General features: G+C 38.6%; 1 protein-coding gene across 7 annotated transcripts in view; it reads right to left on the reverse strand.

Moving 5' to 3' along the window:
* The window catches only part of LDAH (lipid droplet associated hydrolase), a 97,527-nt gene that overhangs the window by 45,107 nt on the left and 31,124 nt on the right, over positions 1–21,296 (reverse strand). For all 7 annotated transcript variants that reach the window (XR_014295815.1, XR_014295816.1, XM_082641819.1 and 4 more), the window contains one exon: positions 15,097–15,266. Coding sequence is in view for 5 of the 7 variants with exons in the window: in XM_082641819.1 (XP_082497945.1) it covers positions 15,097–15,266 (170 nt within the window). In the remaining 2 variants the exon portion in view is untranslated. The remainder of the gene's footprint in view (positions 1–15,096; positions 15,267–21,296) is intronic.

Here is a 21,296-nt window from a genome sequence, read left to right on the forward strand (position 1 = left end):
TACAAGAGGCTTAGACACTAAAATTATCAGTTATGCTTTTCATTTATTTTTATTTCAAATATGTCACCTCTGAATTTTATTTTTTAAGAGTAAAATTGTACTTCAAAAAATTGTTAGCAGTACAAAGGAGAATAAAGTCAGACATGAACTTCAAAATAACTGTGATTAATATGATCAAGAAATTAAATGACAAGGGCTTCCCTGGTGGCACAGTGGTTAAGAGTCTGCCTGCCAATGCAGAGGACACGGGCTCGAGCCCTGCTCCAGGAGGATCCCACATGCCGCGGAGCAGCTTAGCCCATGTGCCACAGCTACTGAGCCTGAGCTCTAGAGCCCACAAGCCAAAACTACTGAGCCCACGTGCCAGAACTACTGAAGCCTGTGCGCCTAGAGCCCGTGCTTCACAATGAGAAGCCACTGCAGTGAGAAGCCTACACACCACAGCAGAGTAGCCCCCGCTCGCAACTAGAGAAAGCCCATGCACAGCAATGAAGATGCAACACAGCCAAAAATAAATAAATTAATTAATTTAAAAAAAGAAATTAAATGATGAGATGTAGAATTTTAGGAAATGGCTAACTATAATAATAATAAAATGGAAATTCTATAAGCAAAAAATAGAATGAATGAAATTGAGAATTCAACAGATGGGTTTAAAAGTTTACACATAGCTGAAGTGAGAGTTAGTGAACTGGAAAATAGGACAGAATAACCAGATGGAAGCAGAGAGAGAAAAAAGAGTTATTGTGTGAAAGTTACACCTTAATTTTAAAAAAGAAAAGCTCAGGGCTTCCCTGGTGGCACAGTGGTTGAGAGTCCGCCTGCCGATGCAGGCGACACGGGTTCGTGCCCTGGTCCGGGAAGATCCCACATGCCGCGGAGCGGCTGGGCCCATGAGCCATGGCCGCTGAGCCTGCGCGTCCGGAGCCTGTGCTCCGCAACGGGAGAGGCCACAACAGTGAGAGGCCCGCGTACCGCAAAAAAAAAAAAAAAGCTCAGAGATCTAATAGGGAGAATCAAATAAATATGCAATGCCTGTAATACAAGGTAGAATTTTGAGAAAAAGGGTTATAAAGGAAGGACAGTAAAAATAACTGGGAAGAATCAGGAAAGAGTTCACACAGAAGTTTGCACTGAGATGACCTGAAAAGGTGGATAGACACCATCTGTTAGGTGGTGGTAGGAAAAACAGAAAGGAAGTGGACAACAAGAAATAATAATAGTTAGGAAGAGTACTAGGTATGTACAGGGCAGGCGTAGGGACTACAACCGAAGGGGACAAGTTGAGGCCATCTCCCTCAGAGGACCTTGAGGAGAATTCCCCTTGCACCCAGATAATCAGAATTGTCCCTAAGATTTTATGAAATCACTTCTGAATCACTGTCAATCAACATTTGTGTAATATTACTGAAGTCCTAGAACTTTTCTCCTCTGCAATAGGCACGAGAAACTCCTCAGCATTTTTCTGAAGGTAGTAGGTTAAGAAAGAGGAAAAGCCTGAATCTCTAACACTCAGTTTGGCTTATACAGAAGTTCCCACAACTGTACTGGTGCGGAGATAAAATTATTTGTTGAAATGGAGTTTCTGGACTGTCTGCAGATTTCATTCATGCATGTTTCCTCTGGTCTCTGTATGACTGATAATGGGAAATGATTTACTGTCTGGTTTCCTAGGAACAGGTTGTCAGAAATGATGCTGGCTTCAGTCTTTATCCGTTTGTCAATATACCTCCCTGATACCTGATAATCTGGCTTCTTCCCAACCAAACACAATTGGTCTGAACTGGCTCGGAATGTAAGGTCTCAAAGCAACCACATTTCATTCTTGTGAAGCATCTTTCATTTAGTGCCTGCTAGGCTTTTTCCACTTCAGGGAATTTTTTGTGGCCTACATTGCATATTGTTCACAGATTTTCCATACTAGCAAGAAGGGAGGGTAAAACAGCCTCATGCACACAGGGTAACCGTGTTAAAGAGTCTTTTCCTTCCTTAAAGATCATATTCATAGTTCTCATCTCCACAAACTGATAGGCCTGAAAAGAATCTTCTGGCTGGAATCAACAATAGCCACAAAAAAACAAATTCACAGAATTCTGCTCATCTGTTTCTACTTTTCTTCTATGTTATCTCTTTTCTGACTGCTATGCTCCGTCCACTGAGGCTCTGAGAATCTGCTCTTCTGTGAACATCCAGTTCATTGGCTTAACAAGGTCTAAATGTAGCAAGGCACAAGCTATATTTTTCAGACCTGTATCCATCCAACTGCCAGGGTATTCACAAAGACAACATCTCTGCCTTAGCATGGGTCACTCACTCACTCACACCTCAGACCCTCTTGAAGTCCTAGCCACTGTGAAACTTGTAGTCCAATGAGATCTGAATAAGGTCTGCTTCACCGTAGCAGTAGGATGAATGATGATGCTAATCCCAACCTGTGGTTTTGTTAAAACATTCAAATAACGATCGTGAGGCAGGCCATCAAAATATATACCTAACAACAACCCAAATTATTTTGCAAAGCGGGGGAAGGCAGGGTTTATAAAAAAATTGCAAGGAAGGGGAAAAGCCTCGCTAATTGAGTAGACTAGGATGAGTTAAAAGGCTAGGATGGCTACAACCAAGGGCCACTGCTGGTCTCGGGGGTGGGTTTTCCTGCAGAGAAACCGTAAAGCTGACATTACATCACCCTCTTACTTTCCCCTTGTGATTGTTGTCTCTTGCTGTGTAACAAGTTACTGAAAACTTTATCTCTCCTGAACCAACTTTCTGTTATGAAGTCATAAAATCAAACTGCTTTTTAAAAAAGGAAAGAAAATACATAACCATTAAATCATTATAAAAATACATGCCATTGAAAGAAATTTTAAGGACAAAAAATAAATAGAAAAAAAATCACTCCAAAACTCACCACTTGAACATAACCACTGTATTCATTTTGGTCATTTTATTTTCAAGCTTTTAAATGTATGTTTTCTTTGACATATAGTTTACTCTATATTCTCTTTATATTTTAACATCCTTAATATTCTACAATTAACTTTCATGTATTACAATGTCTTTTGAAAATATAATTTTAATAGTTGCAAATTCCATATTCAAACTTTCCTTTAGAGTTGGACATTAGGATGTTTACCATTTTTTGATACAATAAATAATGTTTGTACACAAATGTGTTCTTTATTTTTGAGATTAGTTTCTTAATATAGATTCCAAAGAAAAGAATTAGTAGGTTCAAAGGCTATGAACACTTTTTATAGGAACTATTTTTTTTCTGGTAACACATGGTCATTGTAAAAGAGTAGAAACAATGTAGAGTCTCCAGCTCCTATATATACCCTTACCTCTAACCCCCACAGATAACCACTGTAAGCCACCTGGTATTTACCTGCTCAGACTTTCTAAAAATGCATAAAGAAGTATACACATACAACACTGAACTTTTTCAGTTAATAGGCAGACATTATTAACTACTACCAGACACTAGTTTATTAAGCACTGTGTCATACATTGTGTAAGTACACATTTTTTGATAGACTTTATTATCTAGCTCTTCTTCAGTGAATTATCTGTTCATGTCCTTTGCACCTTTATCTGAGAAGCTGCTGTTCTTTTTACTGATGTCCACAAATTCTTTATAGTAAGAAATTAACTTTTAGCCTAGTGGCTAAGAACATGGACTTTGGAGCCAAACAAATGTGGATTCAAATCCCAGCATAGCCCCTTATTAGTTGTCTACTTGATCAAGTTACTTCTGTCCTCCTAAGTCTCAGTTTCCTCATGCATAAAATGGGAAAAGAATAACCCCCTTCAAGAGCTGTTGAAAGAATAAGGTCCTTACATTATAATTATAGTAATATAACAGTTAATAACTTAACCTTTAATTATGCTAAATATCTATAAGGGAATTAAGTATCTTAAATACACCCTAATAAATAGTAGTGCAAAAACATCCCACATTTTCCTTTTTTTCTTATTAAATAAAAACAAAATTGAAAGGGGTATTGCATTATCCTCTCGGGTCTAAGCATGAAAACTCAAGGAACAAATTAATTACTTTTAAAATCATGAACTCTTATATCAAATTTCTTTATAACAAATTATTCTCAGACCCATTGGTACCCTTCTTTAAACAATTTCACATTCTGTTTTAAGAGGCTACTTGTTGTTTTATAAAAGCAATTTGTGGTAAGTATGTTACGTCTCTCTGGATAACAGCAATCCTCAAAGGCACATTTACTTTTTTTTTACTGCTTTTCCTACCTTCCTGAAATTTACAAATATAGTAACTTTTATACTTGGAAAAAAAAGCCTCTAATTTAAAGAAAGATCTCACAAACCAATTGTAAAAAGACATTCTGGGGACTAAGAAAATCTGAATATGAACTGTATTAGATAATATCAAAGAATTACCATTAATTTTGCTAGGTGTGATAATGACACAGTAGTTATATAAGAAAAAGTCCTTTTTAAAAGATGCACAGTGAAGTTTTTAAGGGTGAAATATTATGAGGGCTATAACTTACCTCAAAGTATTTGAGGAAAAAAAAAAGAGGTAAAGATAAAATATTAGTAGCTATGTTAATCTAGATAATGGGTGCCTGGAGATTCATTAAACAATTTTTTTTTTCTGTTTGAAACTTTTCATAATAAAAATTTTAAATGATCAATTAAAAAAGATGTCTCCTTTTCCTTTCCATTGATATTAGCTTAGATAGCTATATTCATGCTTCTGTCAAGATGGGTTGCAACTGAAGACATATACCTTAAACTGCTTAAACACCTCTCCCAGGCTATACCTAAGCTTCACCCTTACAAGCTGGGGCACCAGTGATCAGCTAAAAGTCCACTTCTGTCATCAGGAGAATATTCTCAAAATTTGTTACAATGCCACATACACAACTACTTCAGTGCCTAAACACAAAAATACTGACACTGGAGTTTGCTGGAATGCAGAGGGCCCCTACAAAACTTAAGATCAAGAACTTGCCCATAAAAGAGCAGGGCTTAAATCAGCTTCCCCTGACAGACCTCTGCTACCTTGCTGCTTAAATCTTGGATCTTAAGACTTCAAAGAAATGAGAATGAAATATATGGTCCCATCCCAGGCTTGAATTATGGAAATGAGAAAATACATCTTGGTAGTGCTGTTTCCCTATATCAACATCTTTACTCAAGGGGGCTCACTGTGCTTGTGCATAAGGTCATAGGTGCAAAGAGCTAGAATACATGAAATACAGAAAAGAAGATCTTTCTTTTAGAGAACTTGGTAAGTATTCCTCCTGCTTCCAAGGAATGATATGAGAAGACAGAGATGACATGTATGGAAAGACCGAGGACAAATTTAATTGTCCATAACATCTCAGAATATTCTACGTTCCAAGCTTTTGGAAAAAGTTCTAGTTCTCAAACTAGAGCATGCATCAGAATCACCTAGAGTACTTGTTAAAACACTGACTGGTGAGTCTCAGCCCTAGAGTTTAAGATTCTTAAGTCTGGGTGGGGCCCAATAATTTGTGTTTCTAACAAGATCCCAGGTGATGCTGATACTGGTTTGAGAACTACTGGCTCAGATATATGAATCAAATACCTCATGTCATCAAGTATACTCTACTCACAACTACTCCTGGGCCAGGAAGAGGTGGTGATAAAATATGTTTAGGCAGTAAATGTAAGGCTTTCTCTGGCTAGTAGCCACTTCACATCATTTGTCCTACCTGTCCCTTTAAACACATCTCACTAACTCCCAATATAGACTGGACCTTTGAGAGCATGGGGGGAATTTTCCATATCACGGATACACATATACTAAAATGGCTCAATATTTAAATCTGAAAAGTGTTCAGAAATTCTCAGATGAAATGCATTAGATAAAGTACTAAGTATTAACATGCATGAAGAACGTTCTATTATAAACCACTGTTTTCATTTTCTTGCAGCTTTCCAAAAAATTAGCCCTTTGTGGTGAAATTTTCCATGCTTGGTTTCAGCCCAAAGGTGATTTTTTTTTTGCAAAGTTTGAGAAAAATATATTAAATAGTTTTTGAGTTATGAAAAATGAAAAAAGCCCACACAATTTTTCCACTTTCAAAGCAATTTCAGGATCTTTTTTTAATATGCAGATAACTAAAAAATGGCTGCAGTTGAAAAGTTGAAACTTTCCATGTGTCTAGTTTTCAATAAGGTAGTCTGTGGGTAATTCAGAAAAGATAATGTGTGTGTGTGTGTACACATAAACAGATAACATATATATATTTAAATAAATGCATAAGTGATTAGAAAAATAGCATTTCATCATATTCAGTATGAACTTTCCTCAGAATAGGGGATTTGTTGTTTTCTGAAATGAAGAGTCTTTCACAAACCAGAGTAGTTGTCAACTGCCTCACCCCTGTGGTTTTCACACACTGGGGTTCACTAATGGGTTATGCAGACACAACTGTAGACTATAGTGCACTGTGTTTGCAGAATCTTCCAGTTCCCTTCACATTCGAATCTTCCTTCTGCCCTAGCTCAATTCTAGGATTCTGATTCACTGTCTTCGGAGTTTAATTTCTGCCCTTGGTCCATACCTCACCACCAGCTCCCTTGATCTTCTATGCTCCAGACGCTCAAGACATGTTCTCGTTTCTCCCAATTCTCCCTGACCTCCCCCGAAAGCATTCACTCACTAACTGCTAAAACCCTCCTTGTGTATTTGAAGACCTCAGTTCTTAAAGAAATAACAGTAGAAACCTTAAGTTTAGGTTAAATAGGTTTTGATGGTTTGTCGAAGTAACTTGCTCTAATTATTTATAATCGTAACCTTCCTAACTAATTCACCTGAAGGCTGATGATGGAAAAGTTAGAGAACAGAATAGAGAGTCCTAGTCCTGCCATTTACTTAGCTAACTGACATATGGATAAGACACATAACTCCTTGGAACTTCGGTCTCATCTGTAAAATGGGAAAAAATTAGGTTGTTAAATAACCTTGTTACATATGAACATGTTTTGTAAATTTCAAATGCATGTATAACTGTTAGTAATGACAATAACCTCAATTTTTAACTGTTTCAGGTCTCTGGGCTCAAATGAAGAACCAAGTATAAGGCACCAAAACACTTTTGCAACAATGTGAAGACTAAGAAAAATCCAATTTTCCTGGTTTTCAAGTGTGCAGGCTTAAAGGACAAAGAGAAGGAAATCTGCTCCGATAAACATTTCTATTTCTTTTTCATTTTCAGCATGTCTCTCTCTGCATGGGTTATTCCCCCCAGCATGTGCTAAATTCTCTCCCACTTACAGGGAAAAGATGTTCCCTTGACCAGCTTCTTCCTTAAGTTATCTTCTTGTCTTCTCCCCTTCACTGGCCAATTCCTGGATCACCTAACTTCCTGCAAGCTCCTTCTCCCATTATTTCACTAAAAATGTTCTCTTCCAGGCCATTAATGGCCTTCCGATTACCAATAACTGTTGGCAGACCTGGTTATGTGACTTGCTGTGTCCAATGCAGTATGAGGAGTGACAAATGTCACTTCTTCCAGGCAGAGGTTTTAAAATGCTGCATGTAGTTCACTATTTCCTTTTTATTCTCTGCCACGAGACTGGAATATTCCAGATAGAAGCTATTCCATCAATCTGGATTCTGGAATAAGAGTGCATGGAGAGAACTACACAAGGGCAGCCTACCCTCAAAGGACTTATATCATGAGCGATAAACAAATCTTTGTCGTTAAAAGCCCCAGACACTGTGTTACCATGGCATAGTCTACCGCATCTTGACTAATCCACTAGTTGCAACCCACTGAAGTGAATTCAAGACCCACTAATAGACTGCAGCCAACAGCGTGGAAAATTATTATACATTTTGCCTTCTTCTCTGCTTCCTCCTCTTCATCCTCCTTTCCACCAAATACAGTCACTCCCCTAATATACATCTATGACCTGTTTCTTTTCTCTCTTAACAATTTCCCTGGGCAAATCCCATATATTGTCTTCATTGTTTCTCATTTGGACTAGCAAACTTGCCTATCACTTGGTTGTTCACTTTTTACTCTATACTCTCTCTCCATTTTATTTTCCTCTTTTTTTTTTTTTTTTTTTTTTTTTTGTGGTACGTGGGCCTCTCACTGTTGTGGCCTCTCCCGTTGCGGAGCACAGGCTCCGGACGCGCAGGCTCAGTGGCCATGGCTCACGGGCCCAGCCGCTCTGCGGCATGTGGGATCTTCCCAGACCGGGGCACGAACCCGTGTCCCCTGCATCAGCAGGTGGACTCTCAACCACTGCGCCACCAGGGAAGCCCTTATTTTCCTTTTCAATGAGACATTAATTTACCCAATGAATGACTATTATTATCACAGATCCTTCAGTGGCTCCTTGCTGTCCAGAAAACAGAGTGCAAACTCTCTTGCCTTTCCACTCTATCAGCCTAGGTTCTGCTATCCCACTGCTCCCTTCACACACACTGTGCTGCATCCAAATCCGACCATCCACTGCTCTCTTCATGTGCCCAGTGGTAAAGCCCATTTCTCTTCTCTTCATACATTTCCTACTGCTTAGAAGGCATAGTAACCTCCACCCCCCAAAAAACCCCCATCAAATTCTGTTTATAAATACTTCTAAATACTGACTCATCCTTCCTCTGTTCAAATACCAGCTCTTTAATGATGCTTTTTCTGATCTTCCCAGTTAGAAGCCACCTCTCTTTTTAAAACACTCAGAGCCTCACGGTACTTCCTCATTTTGCCTTTGGCTTCTTATCAATTAATCTAGGGACAGGATTCTGACAACAGTTACTCTGACAAGTGAATTACCTCCTATGCTCCCCCCACCTCCAGATTATCTTGACTGTTGAACACAACTTAGTGACGTCATATAAGTTTCTCACAAGCATGTCTAACTTTGCAGATACGCAGGTTCATCAGAATAGTGTAAATACACCACAGGCTCAATGATCTCATTGATCATTGGATCAATGATCTCAATGATCCAGAATATTTGAATTTATTTTTTTCATAATTTAGATGAGATGTACTCCTGATTCAACACATACACGATCTAACATACTATTTTGACTCTTTCGGTAAAGTTTTTCAAGCTTCTCAGCTGTACCTGTGGTGTGTTTTGAGTCTCTAAAATCCTGAGTATGTACAACACCACTGGGGATCCCAAAAGAAACAAAAGAAAGGTTTTTTTTTATTGCTCTGAACAATAACAAAATCCATTTACTTAATTTTGTCAATTTTACTCTCATATCTTCATTTAAGATGTGTTCATTCTTACTTGAGACAAAATTCTAACATGGTTATCTGTTTTCTCTATCTGCAGCAAATTAGTAGCAACAAAGTATAAGTAGGGAAGAGAAATGGCACCTAACACTAGTAGAGGAGATGGAAAAGCTATAAAATAAACAAACATGGGAATTCTTTTTTAACGAAGCACTATCACCTAAGAAATTTCAGGACATAGGCAAAATCCCCTTAATTGTATTTTACCGTAGTATAGTAACAGTATCAAAATGATGTCCTTGAATCATTAGGGAAAAATTCTTCCATAATCAACCTACATTGTTGAAGAAGGCAAATAAGTAAAAAATATATTTTAGACAAATTTTTACCCAACTGGATAAAATAGTCTGGGGCTTAAAGGAGGCAGTTTAAGTAATGTGGAAATTTCATTTACGGAGAAGATGTTTTTGCCAACCAGATAGACAAAGGAAGGTCTATGTTATTGTGCATCTTCCCGAAGGAAGGCCAAATAACATAAAAAATTAAGTTTTGAAGGATCTGATACCCCTGGAAGGGGAGGAAGTATTATCATTAAATGCCATATAAATTCTTAGAGGAAAATAATCGGTAAGTTACTTGAATTTCGCTTCATGCACTTAGTGCAGTGCTCAGTTAGGAACCGAGGGCTTTCACAACTACTGAAGCCCGTGCTCTGCAACGGAAGAAGCCAGCGCGGTGAGAAGCCCGTGCACCGCAATGAAGAGGGGCCCCCACTTGCCACAACTAGAGATGGCCTGCACGCAGCAACGAAGACCCAACACAGCCTAAAGTAAATAAATTTATTTTAAAAAAAATTGAGGGCTTTCAACTCCCAACCTTGAACTTTATGCAATTTTTTGGCAAAATCAGATGGCACATTTTAAACATACCGAGGATTGATGTTGAGGGAAAGAAGATTCTAGATAGCGGGGGTAAGATGATTACTTTTTTATTCCCATGTCACCCCATCTGCCCCCAACTGCTAGAACAGTATTCATGGGGTCTCCTACTCCTTGAGCTGCAATGTAATGAGGAGCTCACGTGGAGCTAGCTGTGAACACTCCAGGAACAGGCCATACTATCTGGAGTCTCTGCCATCATCCAAAGGTTGAGAGAACCATCAGATATCTTCGTAGACTGTCTTTATATCCACAGCTAACATAACCGTACCCCACCCCTAGATTAAGACAGAGCCTTGGCTGGATCCTGGCAAGGCACTTTTCTCTCAGTTTCTACCTATAAAATTAAAGACGGGACTAGACTGTCTCTAAAAATCCTATGAATCTGAAATTGTGTTTATTATTTTAAGTCATGACAGTACTATTTAATAATCTTCCGCTTATCTATTTTCTTAAGTTTCTTTTTTAAGTACTTTATTCTGGATATTACTGTCAAAATATATGAAGACTTTCTATAATTCTATGTACCAAATTTGCTTAAAGAAACAAACAGAATTTTTAATGCCAGATTTTTGAGTCAATTATTTTCTTTAGAATATGAAAAAATAAGTCAGACATTATGTCTAAAATATGCAGTAAGTCTCTTAAAATAATTTTAAGACCAAAGTTTCCTATAATTAGTTACAAAAATATTATAAAGGATTAAACCAAAATAAAACCAAATAAACCAGCTACTAAACTACACATATGTCCTTAAAATCTTATAGGAGTCAAATATTCCAGTAAAAATAACAGAGAGATGGAAACACAAGTTTCTTATTATCACACTTCATATGTTGTAAAACATAACAGCTAACTTATTTTTGGCAAAATGATTAGGGATTGCAACACTCTGGCTAATACAAACTTATTTGATTGTCAAATGCATCTTAAATGGAGTGTGTCATGCTAACTTCAGGCATGCAGGCACTGTGCCATCTTAGAGTAGCCCAGAGACACTGAAATTTCAACACTTCAGCAGGGGTCACACCACCAATATTAACTGGGCCAGGTGTTTAAGCCAGGCGGGGGTGGGGGGTGCGTGGACTTCAATAATGTAGTTAACTGAAACCAGATAAAGCTTTTGAATAATAAAAAAATCATACAGATGTTCGCCCTCCTCCCCGGGCAACCTTTGTGGACAATTTATTATATGCGTTATTTTCTAGAGTACACCCTTTTTAAGAAAACACACTTTCTCATGTCTCTCTGAAAACTCTATAATCACAGTATGACTTATGTCTTCACAATTAGACTAGGTTAAGCTCATGTTTCATCTGCCTTTTTCCTTTTCACCACTATTCCTGCAAGGGTAAGAACACCTGAAATCAGAGCCTTAATTAGAAAGTTATAGAGCTGAGGAAGCTATAAGAAGCTACATTAACCTTAAGATGCATTGTACTGCTTTCCCAACAGACACTGCGAACGCAAGCCAAAAAAGAGAGATGGGTTCAAAACAAATGTGTTGAACAACTGTTTTCAAATATGCATAAGAGAAATTATACATTACATGCAGAATGAATGTGGAGCAAACAAACAAAAACCAAAAGGAAAGATCTCTGATTAAGTTAACAAACTGAAGGACTCAGAAATGGTTACTTTCTTCCCTATGTTTACAGTAGGGTATTCGTCAGGGTTCTCAAGAGAAACAGACTATATATATGGATACAGATAAAAGAACATTTACTATAGTAATTGGCTCACACAATTATAGAGGCCAAGAAGTCCCACACAACATGCCATCTGCAAGATGGGAACCAGGAAAGCCAGTTGTATAATTCAGTCCGAGTTCGAAGACCTGAGAACCAGGGGAACAGATGATGCCGAAGGCTTGAGAACCTGGAACTCCACTGTCGAAGGGCATGAAAAGATGGCTGACTCAGCTCAAGAAGAGAGAAAGAATTTGCCCTTCCTGGGAGTTTTTGTTCTATTTGGGCATCAACAGATTGGATGATGCCCGCCCACAATGGTGGGGGCAGATCTTTTTTACTCAGTCCAATTCAAAAGCTAATTTCCTCCAGAAAAGTCCTCACAGACACACTCAGAAATGTTTTACCAGCTATCTGAGCATCCCTTAGCCCAATCAACTTGACATGTAAAATTAACCATCACAAATAATAGTGTTATTATTATTTCAAACATGCAAGTACTCTCTTTAAAACACCTGGAACAACTAATAGCCAAAAATTATATGTCATATCAGTTTGCAACATTTTATTTGACAGGACCAAGTTACTTCCTACACCAGGAAATAAATTCAGTATTTTAACTTATATATTGATATATACCTATATATATCTACATGCTTGATGGTACATCACACAAGTGAAACCCTAACTGTAGTAGTGGTGGGGTAGGCAGCCTCTGACATGGCCCCCAGTGATCCTCACCTTCCAATATTCATGCTCTAGTGTAATCCCCTCCCCTTTAGTTTGGGCTGGAGCTAGTGATTTGTTTCTAACAAAGAGAATACTGTAAAAGTAATGAGATATCATTTCTGTAATTGGGTTACAGTCTGTGACTTCCATCTTGCCAGCAGACTCTTTCTCTGGCTCTTCTCCCAGACTTGCTCTCATGGGGCGAGTTAGAAAGGCCCACATTCTAAGGAACTGAGGGTGGCCTCCACCCAACTGCCCCTGATGAACCAAGGCCCTCCGTCCAACGACCCTTGAGGGAGTGAATTGAGGCAGATCCTCCTCAATTCAGATCTTTACATGAGACCACAGCCCTGAAAGACACTTTGATTACCATCTTGTGAGATACCCTGAACCACAGAACCTAGCTAAGTTGTGACCAGTCGCAGGTCCACAGAAACTGTGAGAGAATAAATGTGTATTGTTTTATGCTGTTAAGTTTTGAGGTAACTTGTTACACAGCTGTAGATTCCTAACACAGTAGTTAACCTAATGACTGAGCCAGTGCTTTCAGTCATTTCCATTATAATAATAATAGCTAATACTTATATGGAACTGTTAAGTTCTAGGCACCATTCTTAATTCTTTATATAATTCCTCACAAAAATCCTTTGAAGAACATATTACTATCCCCCTTTTACAGATGAGGAAACAAAGGTACAGAGACTCAATAACTTGCCCAAGGTCACCAAGACAAAATATGACAGCAAGTACCTGAACGTAGGTGTCTTGTTTCTAGAGTGAGGACTTGTGGCAACTGTGCAAAGAGAACCGCTAAGGGCTAAGACTGGACACTATGAAAACAGTAACTCATAACATGGTACCAGAGGAGCTTTAGAGGCACAACAGAGGTTAGAAGCCATGCAAAATGCTAAAAACAAAAGGAAAGCCCGTTTTCTGATTAAGATGCCTTACCTAGGGGGAAAAAAAACCAGAGTAGAAGCAATAATATAGTGAATGGAATGCAATCTAGAATTTATTGAATTCACACTTAGAAATGAAAAATATACTTTCTGATACCCAATGTAAGAAATTAACAAACTCCATTTGGTATTAAAAACCACACCCAAGGAGGCTATAGTTGTACTTTTCCCAAAGGCAATTAATTATAAGTAAGAAGTAAGTGTGTCAAGCTGGCGGGGAAAGAAGCAAATTCCTAGCGAGCTCCAAGACTCCACTGAAGATATTTTACCACAGGGAGTGAGAAAAGTCAATATCCTAGGACAGGGAGATTCCAGGAAGGAATCACTGCCTATCTTGTATTCAGATTACCAGGTTAAACAGCACTCCTTCATGATCTCACACACCCTCTATTTACATAAGAAGTAGGTATCACCCCTATGGGTTAGTCTGTGTCCTCCCTTAGACTTCAGGCTCTTACCTCAAAGACTATTTTATTCACTGGGATGTCTTCAAAACACAGCACAAGGCCTGATACATGGCAAGTGCTTAAGATAAGTTTGTTGAATGAAGAAATAATTTATGTTGTGAATCACATTCATTTAATGGGTCATTTCAATGGTATATGTCAGTGAAAGTATGAGGTTTTGTTTTGTTTTGAAGTGCTGTATAGTTCACTAGCTTTCCTGGCACTTTAAATAGGTCTTTATATCTCCAGTGTCTCACTTAATATCTGGCACATAGTGGCACCCAGTAAGTATTTGTGAATGAATGAATGAATGAATAAATGAGTGTCTCAAAAAGGCTGCCAAGCTATAGAACAGATAAGGATTCAGACCTATGACTAAATAAAGATTTAATGTTCCTTAAGAATAACTGTTTGCCTATCAACAATGGTGATAATAATAATTTTTCTTCCTTTTGAGAGGAGGCATGAATATTTGCATAATACTCTCCCTAGACAAGATTACTGCCTCAGCCCTAGTTGGTGACTGCTTTTAAATATTCCTTTACAGGGACTTCCCTGCTGGCCCAGTGGTTGAGAATCCATCTTGCAATGCAGGGGACACTGGTTTGATCCCTAATCAGGGAGCTAAGAGCCCACATGCTGCGGAGCAACTAAGCCCACGTGCCACAACTAGAGAGAAGCCCGCACACCGCAACAAAGAGCCTGCATGCTGCAACTAAGACCCAATACAGCCAAAAAATAAATAAATATTAAAAAAAGAAGTATTCCTTTACCAAAGACAGTAAGTTGTATGTAACTTAAGAACTCCAGATAACCCTAGATTAAAAAGCATTTGTTCAAATAAAATATTGTAAATTAACTATACTTCAATTTAAAAAGCAGAGGCATTTATTCAGAAAATTCCTACCTCCTTCAGCGTTATTTTTTGAAACATTATGGGAAATGTATGAACATACACTCACACAGGCCCACAGTAATATAGAGATAAGGATAAAGGCAGCTACCAAGTATCCCTCTCTGTGTTTTATTTATCAATTCAAAAAAGCAAGACAAAAAAGCAAAGGAAATCTGAGAGGATTTGTGCGAGTGCACAATCAAGCACCGACAGTCACCCCCTGAGGCATACTTACTGGGAGCTCAGGGGCCTGCTTCAGAAGCTGAAGGGAGAAATAGCAGCCTATGGAATGGCCAATGACCACAAGTTTCATTTCCTTTGGCACATGAGTTCTCAGGAAAGCTAGTTTGTGTTCTACTTGACCACGGAGTCCATAGATGTCCTTAATTTCTTGAGCATTTGGATCTAAAAGAAAAAATATGTTATGTTTTCATTCAATAAGTGAACGCAATCACTTCACTGGGGAAAATATCTAAAAAAACACCCAAACCAATAACAATAGCAGTAGTTATCATTTATTGAAAGCCTACCATGTGCAAGCCACAGTGTTGGCATTTTATTTAAATTATATCTTCACAACAACCCTGGAAAGGAAGTATTCCTGTCTTCATTTTATAGATGAAAATCCCAAAGCTCACGGACGTTAGGCGATAGATTGGCAGTTACATACTTGTTAAGTGGGACAGGTGAGATTCAAACCCAGGTGTCTCTCCTCAAAGCCCATGAACTCTCAACTATTCCATGAACTACTACAGTTTAGGCCACTGGCTCTCAAACTTGAGTATGCATCAGAATTCTCTATAAGGCTTGTTAAAACGCTCATTGCTAGGCCTCACCATCAGAGTCTCTGATCCAGTGGGTCTGGGCTGGAGCCCGAAAATGTGCATTTCTAAGTTTCCAGAAGATGCTGATATTGCTGGTCCCAGGACCACACATTGAGAACCACTGGTTAGGCTAAGTTACATGATTAATATATAACCAAGAAAATCCATGACACTGCTTCATTATTTTAGATAATCTTTGTTTGAAGAAGTCAAGACTGAAAGGCATAAGTAGAAATGTTTTCAACTGTTCCTTTTAACCAGCACAGTCCTGACCTGAAATATCCTTTCTTCCTTTCACAAATGAACATCTTTAAGATTCTTCAAGATCTACTCAAAACTTTATCTAGCTAATCTTCAAGAAAAATGAATGAGCCTTCCTTTGTGTTTAACTAGTATTCACTTCTTATTATAGCACTTTATCATACTTGTATAACTGTCTGTTTCCTCCCTGAGACTGCGAGCTCCTTGAAGGCAAGGTCCATCTTTCACTTCTGTGTCCTCTGTGACTGGCACCCAGTAAATATTATTGTTGAATGAAAATATGAAATGACTAGACAATCTGAGGATGCTGCCAGCTCTGATAATCTATGAGCAGAGAAAACTTCAATAGGCTTTCCCTATGAACATATATACAACCCCAATGATAGGGTGTAATATTTCAAGATATCACAAGGTAGTCAATTGCCTTCAAGGTACTGATGCAAACTATAACAAAGGTACCTCAAACTCATTAGGAAGAACTGCTCTTCAGTTTTCTCTGTACATGCTGGTTTGTCTTCCTTCAGTGCTCAGCTTCCCCTTGTTAATCTGGCTAACTCCTCTTTATCCTTCAAACTCTCAACAAGTGTGACCTCCTCTGAGAAGCCTTTTTATGATTCAGTAGATGAGGAGTAAAGTAGCCTTCCTTTCAGTTTCCACCACATCCCATGTTCGTCTCACCACACTACTCCTAATTTACTTCTGTACTTCCTGTCTTGCTTATCTCTTTCTCCAATGCCTGGCATACAGTTATTGAAGCGCTTTTTATTGAATTAATGAGGCTTAGTTCCCCATTTCAGGGGTACGACTGAAACAGGAGATTTCCCAGGTGAGACATGTTCTGCTTTAACCATTCTTCCCAGGTCAGCCTAGAAGTCATTCTCTATTTAACAAGGAAGTTCCCCAAAAAACAGAACTGCGAAGAGACAGAATCTGGAAATTTGATTTTCATAGGGCCTCTGATGGCTCCAAATCCAAGTTTTTATTTATTTAATATTCTATTTAGGTTTGAGTTGTTCATATTCCACTACTCTCATATATCTTCTCTGATCACTCTACCCAGGAGTGATCGTATTGTTCTGATACCCCAAAACAAATACCCATAATATTTGCAACCCAAGTTCTTTATTTTTCAAAATATACAGCTTTTGAAAATGTTGAAGTCTTCCTTTCATTGGGACATTATGGTGTAGTACAAAGATCAAGGGCGTTGGAGACAAGATAAATCTGGTTCTGGGCTTCCCTGGTGGCGCAGTGGTTGAGAGTCTGCCTGCCGATGCAGGGGACGCGGGTTCGTGCCCCAGTCCGGGAAGATCCCACATGCTGCGGAGTGGCTGGGCCCGTGAGCCATGGCCACTGAGCCTGCGCGTCCGGAGCCTGTGCTCCGCAACGGGGGAGGCCACAACAGTGAGAGGCCCACGTACCGCAAAAAAAAAAAAAAAATCTGGTTCTAACTCCCAGCTAGGCACCTTACCATGTGACTCCGTGCAAATACTTTAACCTCTGGCTTCAGTCTCCTCATATATAAAACAGAGATAGTAATTCTAGCCTCCAAGGAATGTTGCTTGCGTAACACTTTAAAGCACATAGGAAGTGTCTGGCATAAAGTATTTGAGAAATGAAACTTATGATTGCTATCATTTCAATTCCTGTCATTTAAGGCCTCCCTCAAATACACACTTATATGGTTAGAGCAAAGAGAAAGAAAATGAGCTAAATACAATAAACATTTAGAAACTTCATTGATACTAGAAATAAGGCCCTAAAACATATTTCAGATGAACTTTAATGACCATTATAATCCAAATCATTATTGAAGTGAATATTTCAGAGGTAAGTCTGGCTTTACCTCTGGGAATTGCTCAGTAGATTTCCAAGATAAACACACTACTTAGTGTTTTCTGAAGTAATGAGATTAATGGGGAAAGAACTTTCTATAAATAAATAATCAATGATAGGAAATTTCAATGTGCTCTCTGGATATTATTTTACTAGCAAAAACTAAAAGCTAAAAGAATATCTATATACTGGACTGTATATTCTATACTTTCTCTCCTATTATGATTTTAATATACTCTGAAAAAAATTCTAGGAATCAGTTACTTACTCTCCATAAAAATATTGTAAAAAAATCACATTCAATTGTATCAAAATCAGAGTGATAATATGGAAATGATTTATACCATTCTTTTTATAGGGAAAATGTACTCCAAGTTACAATCAACTAAGTATATTTGGAAAGTAAACTGTTTCTAAACTGAAAACTGCCTGAATTGATAGATGGCAATCCAAGTCACCAATTCTTTATCAATATATGGTCCTGAATATGCTACTGACAATTGCCTTTTAGAACCCGAGCCTGTTTCTTAGACCCATCTCAATGGAATTCACTTCATAGATCATTTACTGATTCTGGAGTTTATTTCAAAAGGTAGGTATAATCTGTTCCTAAGTAGTTCTTTGGGGAATTAAGTAATATCAGTACTTCACATTTACTTTTCATCTAGTTGTTGAAACTGATTGATCCAGTTATTAAAATTCTGTCAATTCTGGATCAAAATATCATGCATCCTTTATAGCTTCAGGAGACAGGTAAATCTGATAACTATTATTTTCTTCCATTTCTCATGAACTAAATTGACTACTCTGACAGAAAACAGTGACTAATTGGCCCATGATAATATTGAAAACACAGATATAAATACAATATACTCCCTTGTCATCAAGGAGCTCACAGTCTAATAAGAGGAAACAGAAGTAGATAAAAACATTATTACAAAACACTGAAGTAAGTATAGCTCAAGCATTTCCTTGAGAAAATAAGAGGGTTTTATTGGATCAAAGTAGAAAGGTAATGCCCCTTTGTTTTTTTTTTGCGTTACACGGGCCTCTCACTGCTGTGGCCTCTCCCGTTGCGGAGCACAGGCTCCGGACGCGCAGGCTCAGTGACCATGGCTCACGGGCCCAGCCGCTCTGTGGCATGTGGGATCCTCCCAAACCAGGGCACGAACCCGCGTCCCCTGCATCGGCAGGCAGACTCTCAACCACTGCGCCACCAGGGAAGCCCTGCCCCTTTGAATTCATAAAAAGTACTATGCCTTTCTCCAAATAAACCAAGAGAGATACCTGGAAAATACTATTTACTACATACAAATTACTATAACTGTGTAATTTTAACTACACATTTGAATACTATCACAATGGTCTAAAATTAACAACACAGATTTTTTTTTTTTTTTTTTTTGCGGTATGCGGGCCTCTCACTGTTGTGGCCTCTCCCATTGCAGAGCACAGGCTCCGGATGCGCAGGCTCAGCAGCCATGGCTCACAGGCCCAGCCGCTCCCCGGCATGTGGGATCTTCCTGGACCGGGGCACGAACCCGTGTCCCCTGCATCGGCAGGCGGACTCTCAACCACTGCGCCACCAGGGAAGCCCAACAACACAGATTTTAACAACACATCCACATATATGTTTATCTAGATACACATTGAATAAAAATGCATAAGTTTTACTATATATTGTCACACAAACAGTATTTACAAGTCGCCAATGACCACAGAGCTAACAAGACCAAAGATTAGGGCTACATAAGCCTTCTGCTAGGACTGAGTCTGCAGACAGAAACTCTCTAAATCTTACACCAGAATTTTCTCAACTAGTGAAGTCTTCCATCCTGCTCCCATCGTTACTCCAAGGCTATACCTTAATAATAACTTTAATTAAACAACTTACAGGTGGAGATTAAAAGGCTAAAAATAGCACTTCATATTTTAAAGAATGCTTTGAGCAAGATGAATATACAGTTTACTCTTTAGGTCAAGCTTTAAAAAACACACAAAACAATATCATGTATTGTTTAGCATTACATATACATAACTAAAAAAGAGAAATGAAATTTACTCTAAATTCATGATACTAGAACATAAAGGCATAAAAGTGTGAGGTGTAACTTTGGACACTGCGATGAGTACTGTGCCGGTTTGTGGTTATAAGAGAGATGGAACAAATAAGGTTAGAAAGGAAGGTTGAGACTAGATCAAGTAGGACCCTGAACATAACTAAGGAGTCTGGACTCCACTGTGTGAGCAGTGAGAAGATGCCCAAGGATCTCAAAGGGAGGGACAACGATCCGGTCTGTGTTACAGGACATCAGCTACAATGCTTTTCTCCCTCCTCTTGTCTGCTTCTTACTTCTGTCTTCCCTGAGAATCTAACAGTTTGCTCGATTCTTAACTCTTCTTCTTGCTCTACCCTTTGGTTTTCTGCTTCTTCCCACCTACTGAGAGACTTACTTGCTTATTTCTAGTGACTGAGAGCCCTGAGACTTGACTAACCGTCCCTGCCTCGGGAGAATCTAGTCGTTCCCTGTAGCCTCCATGTTCTGCCAATCAGAGTCCTGGCAAGAGAAAGCCCTACTGGTTTTTCTCTTTCTTTCAGTTTTGGGAGTGGTTTAATGATTCTCGGGATAAACATGACGCAAATTCATCATTAGTTGAAAGACTATGTAACTTTTTTAGGTAATGTTTTACCAGTTGAAACTAAACCACTATGATTTCTAGCTTTTCTGTTACACGTTTGGAACAAATGACAAAATAGTTGATAATGAATCTGCCATCAAGTAAGCTGACTCCATAGTAAATCAAAGCCAGAAAGAGTTTATACTTCTAATTCCTCAAATTTTCTTTTCACACTTTTTTTCCTGAGTCACCTCCTTCTGACACTGGTGAACATCTGTTCTCCCAATTATACCCAATTTATGATTGTGATAATGTGGTGCAACTAGAATATTATTTCCAACTGTTCATAATTTTACATGTGCTAATATGAAGCAAAACGTACTTTCAACATTTGATGTGTGGTTATAGCTTATGTCTTTTCTCTCAATGATTACATATTTTTCACACCATATTTTGCATGTCAGAAAACCTGTACTTTAGAACAATAATCTTGGATGATGAATAATATATCTGTCCTGCCTATCCATTTCAGTCTACTGTAGCATGCATTTATAAACATAAGCTTCAATTTGTAAAACGGATGAAGGCAGAACTGTTCTGGTTGAATGGGGGGGACTAGTGAAGCTCAGAGCCCCATGTGCCCTTTATAGAACTTTTGGGCTACTCACAACACAGATGGAAAGTCACTAAAAGACAGCATTTTCATTTCTTTGTATACCTCTGTAGCACCACACATAATAATCTAGTAGGTTGTCGATAAATCCTTGATGATGGATGAGTTGCCCTTTCACCCCCCTCTAGAAACCACAGCTTCCTTTGGCCCTGTGGTGGCCCTTTGGGCTAATGCCTCTAGATGGCACTGTTCTCATTAGTAGCAAAGGACCCAGGCTCTAAT

The sequence above is a fragment of the Mesoplodon mirus genome (genome assembly GCF_964341445.2).
Source record: "Mesoplodon mirus genome assembly, chromosome: 14".
NCBI lineage: Eukaryota > Metazoa > Chordata > Mammalia > Artiodactyla > Ziphiidae > Mesoplodon > Mesoplodon mirus.